Source organism: Chanos chanos, chromosome 7, assembly GCF_902362185.1.
Source record: "Chanos chanos chromosome 7, fChaCha1.1, whole genome shotgun sequence".
NCBI lineage: Eukaryota > Metazoa > Chordata > Actinopteri > Gonorynchiformes > Chanidae > Chanos > Chanos chanos.
In genome coordinates, this window is record NC_044501.1 from 35,920,490 (window position 1) to 35,928,580 (window position 8,091).

At 44.3% G+C, this 8,091-nt stretch overlaps 1 protein-coding gene across 1 annotated transcript in view; it reads right to left on the reverse strand.

The window, feature by feature from the left end:
- Nucleotides 1–7,808, reverse strand: part of efnb3b (ephrin-B3b) — a 50,788-nt gene extending 42,980 nt beyond the window's left edge. The window contains exon 1 of the mRNA XM_030780900.1: nt 7,660–7,808. Within this exon, the coding sequence (XP_030636760.1) occupies nt 7,660–7,808 (149 nt within the window). The remainder of the gene's footprint in view (nt 1–7,659) is intronic.
- Nucleotides 7,809–8,091: the final 283 nt, after the last annotated feature.

The window sequence follows — 8,091 nt, forward strand, 5'->3', positions numbered from 1 at the left end:
AATCGAGGATGAAACATTACAGAATATTAAAACAAGACGAAAGCCACGGGCCAAACCAAAGCTGCTAGTCTTCAAGTTTAATAAAGAGCAGGACCTATACTACTCCTTTCTGGCCTGAAGCAAAACTCTCCCAACATTCATTTGAAGTCTCCCTGAAACATACAGGCCACAGACAAAAAGAGACCAGAAACTAACATTAGAGTAATGATCTTCAGGTGGCTGACTCTCTCTCTCTCTCTCTCTCTGAGTGATGGAAAACCAGGGCAAATACCGGCCCCTCTGGACCAGGTCCGAGCTGGGTTTTTTGTTAGCGATAGTGAGTTTTTCCCCTGTCTGTTTCTCTCAGGGTAAGGGGTGAGTGAGTGACTCTTATTGGTAGTCGGGAAGCGTCGAGGGTCATGATCCATTGACCATTCCTCATGGTTGCAAAGTAGGTCATGTCAAACAGTGGCCTCTTCCTAACTGACATATACAAACTACCCTCCATTCCTCTCACTGTCTTTCTCTCTTTCTCACTCTCTCCATCCCCTTTTCTCTGTCTCTAACACACATACACACCCACACATGCACACAGGCACACACACATACACACACACACACACACACACACACACACACACAGAGTGTTTCTTTCTCTCAGTGACAGTTGAGGAAATCCACGCTGGAGCCTATTTACGAAAAACCCAAACAGTCAGACATGCTCATTACAAAGACAAAGTGTAGCTGTTCAAGGAAGTTTCTCACATACATACACACACACACACACACACACACAAACACACACACACACACACATGCACACACACACACGCACACACACAAACCCACAAACACACACACACACACACTGGGACACACTGAGCCTACATATTTGGAGAAGAACTTTAAATCCCATTAGTTTGAGCTTAATTTTGTTAAACACGGGCAATAGTTAACAAGTTAACATGCCCCGCCAGATGTCGGCGGTGTGGACGCAGGAAGTCGGGGGGGTGGTCTGAATACTCGGGACCGTTGGTTTTTCTCTCAGATCCGGTCTGTGTTTTTCTTTCGTACCGGTTCTCTACACATGAGAGAATATAGGCAAATAGGGTCTGGCTCCACACTCTATTAGCATCAGAAGATAGCCTTACTACACCATGCTCATTAGCATAAGACCCGCCCACCATTGTCTGCTTCTGACTGCTGATCCAGAATCAGTTCAACCATACGATCTTGGTCCCTCCGATGATAAATACATAATTATCGTTCAGTTACCATGCACATGAACAATTTTTCAATATCTCTTTGAAACTGACAGTTGATTATATGTGTAATATAAGTAAAGGCCCAGACTTTGTGAAACTAAAAAAAAGAAAAGAAAAAAAAAAAAAGGAGCTGAAAACAAAAAGATCCGTTTCACAGCTAGACATCAGGACAGATCTCAGATCAGTGACTGTGCCTGTCTGGATCTCATGTAAAGCAGACAGGTAACAGAGTAAGTGACAGACACAGTTCGGTAATCATGAGTGTGGATCAGCTTTGCTAATCTGTCGTAATAAAGCCTACCAACACCGAGTAAACTCCCCCCCCCACCTCCACCCCCCACCTCCCACGGCGTGTCCCACCAGTCTGTCTTCACACAGCACTACAATCAACACAGTCTGACAACACAAGTCAGCCACTTCCAGCCAAGACAGGAGAGAGAGAGAGAGAGAGAGAGAGAGAGAAAGGGTGAGAAGGAGAAATAGAAAGGACAGAGCAGAGAGGGAGGGCAGGGAAAAAGAGGTATAGACAGAGGGAAAAAAAGAGAGGAAACAGAAGGAGAGTGAGGCAGAAAGAGAAAGGCTAGTGTGTGTGTGTGTGTGTGTGTGTGTGCGTGTGTGTGCGTGTGTGTGTGTGTGTGTGTGTGTGAGAGAGAGAGAGAGAGAGAGAGAGAGAGAGAGAGAGAGAAGCTAAAGCATACAAATTAGAAGGGGACTCTATCGACCCCCCCCCCCCCCACCCCGGCCTCCTCTGATCTGAGATCAGCCGTCACCATGTGTTGCATGGCCTAGCAACCTTTTGTCCTGTCCTGCCTTTTCTCTTTTTCTCCCCCCTCTGCCCTCTTATTGAATGGTGTGGGGGGGCGGCTGACCCAGGAAGGGACGCAGTGCATGCTGAGGGGGGGTGGGGGTGGGTTGTCCAGATTAAAATGGGGTCTGTGTGAAGTAACCTAATGAGCTAGTACACAGCCAATCCCTCCTCCTGCTGGTGACCATGTGACCCCCATATCCCTCAAAGCCTGGATAAGTCACCCACAGCAGACACTATACACATTCTCACGGACTCTGTGAGAGACGCCAAGTTCTGCTACTTTGTCTTGTACACACACACACACACACACACACACACACACAGCTGTGTCTGCAGTTGGGATGGAGTGTGTAATAGTAGTTGTGTTCCCAGTAAAGGACCAGGAGCAAAGTCAGACAGAGAAGAGAGAGAGAGAGAGCGGGGGAAATTTGATTGATTGATTAGGACCTTTGTCCATCTGGTTCGGCTGTTACGGACGGATAAGGAGGTTTATCTATTAAAGAATTGACGGTCAGAAGGCGTCTGACCATTCCTCCACCCACACACACACACTCCTCCACACACACACAGACACACGCACGCACACACACAAACACACACACGGGTGATGAGAGACATTCAGAGAGACCACACACACTAATACCACACAGTGAAGCAACAAGGGGCCGTGCCCTGGGGTTCTGTCAGAACTTCCCCACGTGTGTGCAGACACACACACACACACACATCAGAAAACATGCATCTGAATGAGTTCAAGTTCACTGACACACATACACCCACACAGCCTACAAACAATTTCATAAACCTGTCCTTCAAACAAAGCAAAGATTGGCAGATTTTTCCCCCTCCGTTCCTTTTGCTGAGACCCCCCCCCCCCTTCTCTCTCTTTCCCTCTCCCTCTCTCTTTCCCTCTTCCTCTCTCTTTCCCTCTCCCTCTCTCTTTCCCTCTTTCTCTCTCTTTCCCTCCCTCTCTCTTTCCCTCCCTCTCTCTCTCTCTCTGGACCACAGTAGGCAGTCTTGCAGCTTTCTGCCACATCAGCTATGAGCCACTTTCACAGCTCCTGTAGCAGTCAGCCCATAAAATCCAACCAGCCAGTCAGTCCACCAGCCAAGCAGCCAACCAGCCTGCCAGGCAGACCCCGGGCCCTACAGGGCCAGCCACGCTGCCGCTGCTGCTCCGACGGAGCTGGGCCTCTGAGCAGCAGACGCCTGACAAAAGGAAAGCTGATACATCACTATTACACACGCATGCACAGTCACACTCACACACACACACGCACGGACGCATGCGCGCGCACACACACACACACACACACACACACACACACACAAGCACTCACACACACAAGCACTCACACACACATACCCTCCAATGCAATTTTTCCTTTCCCAAAGATCCTGAGGTCTGGGTCCTCTTGCCAAAATTGATATTTCTTAATCTAATACAGTTTTATTGGAAATTCTTTTAGGCAATGCTTTGCTTAACATCAACTCACAAACCAACATCTAAAGTGATGATCATTTTTGCTGACAAATTGCGTTTTTTTTTTGTTGTTGTTGTTGTTGTTTTTTTAAACTTGATCGAACTGTTATATAATCAAAGCTTATGCTGTAATCATGAATATGAATTTAACCCACTAACACTACGCCTACCTCTTTAACCCTGTCTCTCACCCCAACTCACCCCCAAAGAACAAATTCAACATTTTGGAGTCTTTTTTTTTTCCCCTCTCTTATCCTCAAAATTTCTCCTCTACTCGGAACGCTTAGCCTAGTTAACCACCCTTTTATCCGGAGCCAATTAGCTGACGATTAATTAATTATTGAGAATCCGGGGGGGATAAATTTTTAATGTGTATTTGAGAGGGAATAGTTGTAGTACAAGTCACCGCAAGCAGTTGGAGAAGCTTCCCTCCCCCTCGACGGCATTTACAATAACACACTGTCGCTTAAGGGAACACACTGGCGTTTCTTTGCTTTTCCAGACACAAACAGACACACAACTTTGCGCGTACACGTGCACGCACACACGCGCATGCGCGCGCGCACACGCACACACACTCACACACACATACACACACACACATACTCACACACGCATACTCACACACACATACTCACACACACACACACACACTCACACACACACACACACACACACACACAGACAGACTCTTTCAGAGACTGGATTCCGGTGCTGGCAGTCCCAGAGACTTTTCTCAGTGTTTACAGTAATTTATGGCTGATAACTAGTTTACCACTTTTAAAGGGCAAAGGAGGACAGCATAATAAGGGGATCTGGTTCTTTTCAGCTCTAAACTCCAGACTGGGATCAGTTTTTTTTCAAAGCCCTTCGCATTCTTAGCCATTATAAACTGAACTTTTAAACTGATTCCAGATCTGTGACAAAAAAACATGAGGTTTGCTCAATCCGCAGTCAAACCTACTCTCAGACACCACTCGTCAAAATAGCATCGCTGTTTCGTTCATTTCAAAGTCTCTTGTCTTTGTCTTGTCTTTTTCTCTTTTATTTGACAGCATGTGCGTTCAAAAAAAAAAAACTCTCTATTTACTGATACAGTTCCGTTGAATAACCAATTAAGTTGAAGTGCCTTTAAAAAAACTTGAAGGATTTTACTTACCTTCTATAATCACGGTACGAATGAACACATCCGCCATGTAAACATTATCTCTGATACATTTCAAATTTTGTTTGCGTAAGTGCGATGGAGACATTTGAAAATTGCTCTTGCTCTTACACGAAAAAAAGTTAACAGACGACCACGTCTGAGTGTTCCTGAGTCTACTACACAACAGGGAGCGATGAGTCCCAGCTCTGCTTACAAAGAAATGGGTGAATGAGTGCGTTGACTTTAGATCAGGTACAAATAATTTCATCGCTCGCAAAAGAAATATCAAGACATTAAATTAAAAGCCACTGTTCTCTAAAGTGCAGTGGAAGGTCAGACTTATTCAAGTAATTCTTCCTCTGTAGTTTTTTTTTTTTTATTCTATTTTTTTTTTTTTTTTAGGGTTCAAAAAGGATAAGAATACTAACCAGACATGAGTATCATTATATCAAAAACAAAGCTCTTAACTTGATGTCTGCTTTGGTTGGACTCCAAAAGTCCTCTCAAGAATTCTATCCACACACAGACTTGAATATAAACTCGGTTATTTGATTAAATTACAGTGTCTGGACAAAAAAAAAAAAAAAAGAGAGAACCACATATGGATTTTTTTTTCTCCTCAGTAGATGTCTCAAAGGTGTTTCTTGAGGTGCACTTGCATTTTCTTCTCCTTAACACACAGTGACATTCATGGTTTAAAAGATATCGATTTCTGTACATTTAAGGAAGCTCCCTGCCGCTTTCCCCCCCTCTCTCTCTCTCTCTCTCCCTCTCCCTCTCTCTCCTTCCCACCGTCCATCCACTCCTCTCATCCTCTTCTCATCCCCCTCTCCACATGCTCCCTGCTGGGGACTCCTGCATCATTAGGTGCTGAATGAAACACGTGTTTTTAATTTGCCTCATCCGAGGCACGGGGGGCGAGTGACATAGCACCATCATGAGAGAGAGCGAGAGAGAGGAGAGGAGAGGGAGAGAGGGAGGAAGAGGATGGAGAGGGACACAGAGAGTGGGGAGAGAGAGAGCGACAGAGAGAGAGAGAGAGAGAGAGAGAGAGAGAGAGAGAGAGAGAGCATATGAGAGAGGTTCTACAGGTGGAAGCCTTTCAGTTCAAAGCAGAGAAGGGTGAAGAAGAAGGGCGCGGAGAAAGGAGTTTGATGGGTTGACTGCCCTCCATTAAATCTGCGACATAACCCAAAAAAACGTTACCTCCACATGGTTACTTTCATCTCAGATGGTGCAGACGGTTGAAGCTTAGAGCCATGACATATAGGTCAAGACAGTGCAGATGTCTCCTATATATGTGTGTGGGTGTGGAGATGGAAGCGGTAGAACGGACAGATTGAGACATAAGTATCTATTCTTCAGACTGAGCAAGCTGGAGAGTTGTGACATGTTAAAATTTTGTGGTAATGAGCGTAACGGGAGGGGTGAGGAGAGTTGGGTTTTTTTTTTTTTGGAGAATTAAACGTGTGTTTGTGCGTGTATGAGTGTGTTTGTGTAAGCATGTGTAATTCCACGGTGTGAAATCAACCAAATTTGAAACATGTGGAGTGAGGAAAATGTGAATGTGAGTGTGAAAACTAACGCCGTTTCCAACCGCTTCTAATCACCACACACTTAAAGGTCGGGCCAAGCAGACGCAAACGCGCTTTAATGATAATATTACACTGACATAACAGCGAATGCTGCAACCCAGAAAAAAAATACCATCTCTTAAACCTCACTCGGTTGGCAAAAAAAAAAGAAAAAAAGAAAAAACGCTCATTAGGGGACGCCTGCCAGGACCGGCAATGACAGACCCACACAGAATTACAACCCCCCTGTAGCATCTGTCGAAGCGCAGAGACCTTACAGCGCCACATGGTCACATTAAAAACCTATTCGTCTTTCAAGAGCCCGTGGCATCACTAATAGCCCTCACATAACCTACATACCGATTTAGACCAGGCAGAACTGTTCCCTTGACGCCGGGTGTCCACTTAAACAACCGAATATGACAAAGGGTTTAAGAGAGACACACTCGTCTGGAGTTCGTCTATAAATTCGTCAGTAAATTATAATACATTGCTCTGTAATTGTTCATTAAATGATTAAAAATTAGAATTAGGCCTGCTCTACCTCTGCAAATTCATATTTACCCAATTAGGCCCAAATAACGACATAATAAACTGCCAAATATAGCAATTTATAATTCAAACCTCTCCACTCTCTCCTCATCTTGCCTCAGGGATACCTGTTAGTCGCGAGCAATAAATTTGCAGCGACAAATAGTCTGATGGGCCGTCCGAGGTCCTAGTCCCACTTACCTATTACTTCACATGACTTTTGCAAATAAGTGAATATACTTTTCCTGACTTCGACCACTGAGATGGATCTTCACCGCGTGAGAATCGACAAATTAGACTTTGATCCGTAGCCTAACCCTCAGAACTTGCTTAACTATCGAGGCCGGATAAGTTTGTGCTTTTATTTGAAATATCATTGATAAATGTATTTTTTTCCATCTTATGTTAAGGTTTTCAACCAATTGGTTTTTAAGTACATTTCAAAACGAACATGATTTGGAAGCGCCTTAGTCCACATTCTAATTCGAGTCGACAGTATCTAAATTAGGCTGTAAAGCTGCAGCACACCAATAAACATTACTGGCTCTGCTGCCTGGGCTGTCGCTGTCGTAAAATTCCTCAACACACACAGTCAATGAAATGTGGCATTTATTAGTCTAGCAACATTGATGCTCATAACTTAGACAGACTCTTTGATTTTCAGCAGAGGGGTTTGTCTGTGTAAAAGGACACATCTCTCTTCTTCCGAAAAAAAGAAAAGAAAAGAAAACCTTCAGCACCACGGGTTGTTTTTGGTGCGTAATGTTTTTTTTTTTTTCTGCAGAAAGATTGCAGTTAAACCGCTTCAAATCAGGCAAGTCAAAATGAACGAAATAAATACCGAGTCAAACACGTTTAGTTTCGGGTCTTACCTTTTGTTCAGGGAATTCCAATAGATAGGCTCCATGTTGGTCGCCGCAATTCCAAGTAAATCCACTAAGCACATCAGCAGAATTCCCAATCCATTTCTACAGCTCCGACTCGCCATTTCAACCCCAAAATCTCGTCTCTGTGCCCCCATCAAAGAAACTGGATATTTTCCCCAAAGGTTCGCTTGGTAGACCTTCCAAACAAAGTAGTCAAAGCTATAGCCCAGTAGGCAGTGAGTGAATCCGTCAGTGCGTGAGGGTATAGCTTGTCTTAGGCACCGGCATGGATATTAGTTTGAAAAACAAAGGACAATCTAAATTGAAACCAATTGTTTAGTATGAAAAGTTTACGAATCCGTTTTGTGCTAACACAATTTTTTTTGAAGAATAAACTCTTCCCAGCATGACTCTCCTTTTTCTTAAGTAGTATTTTCC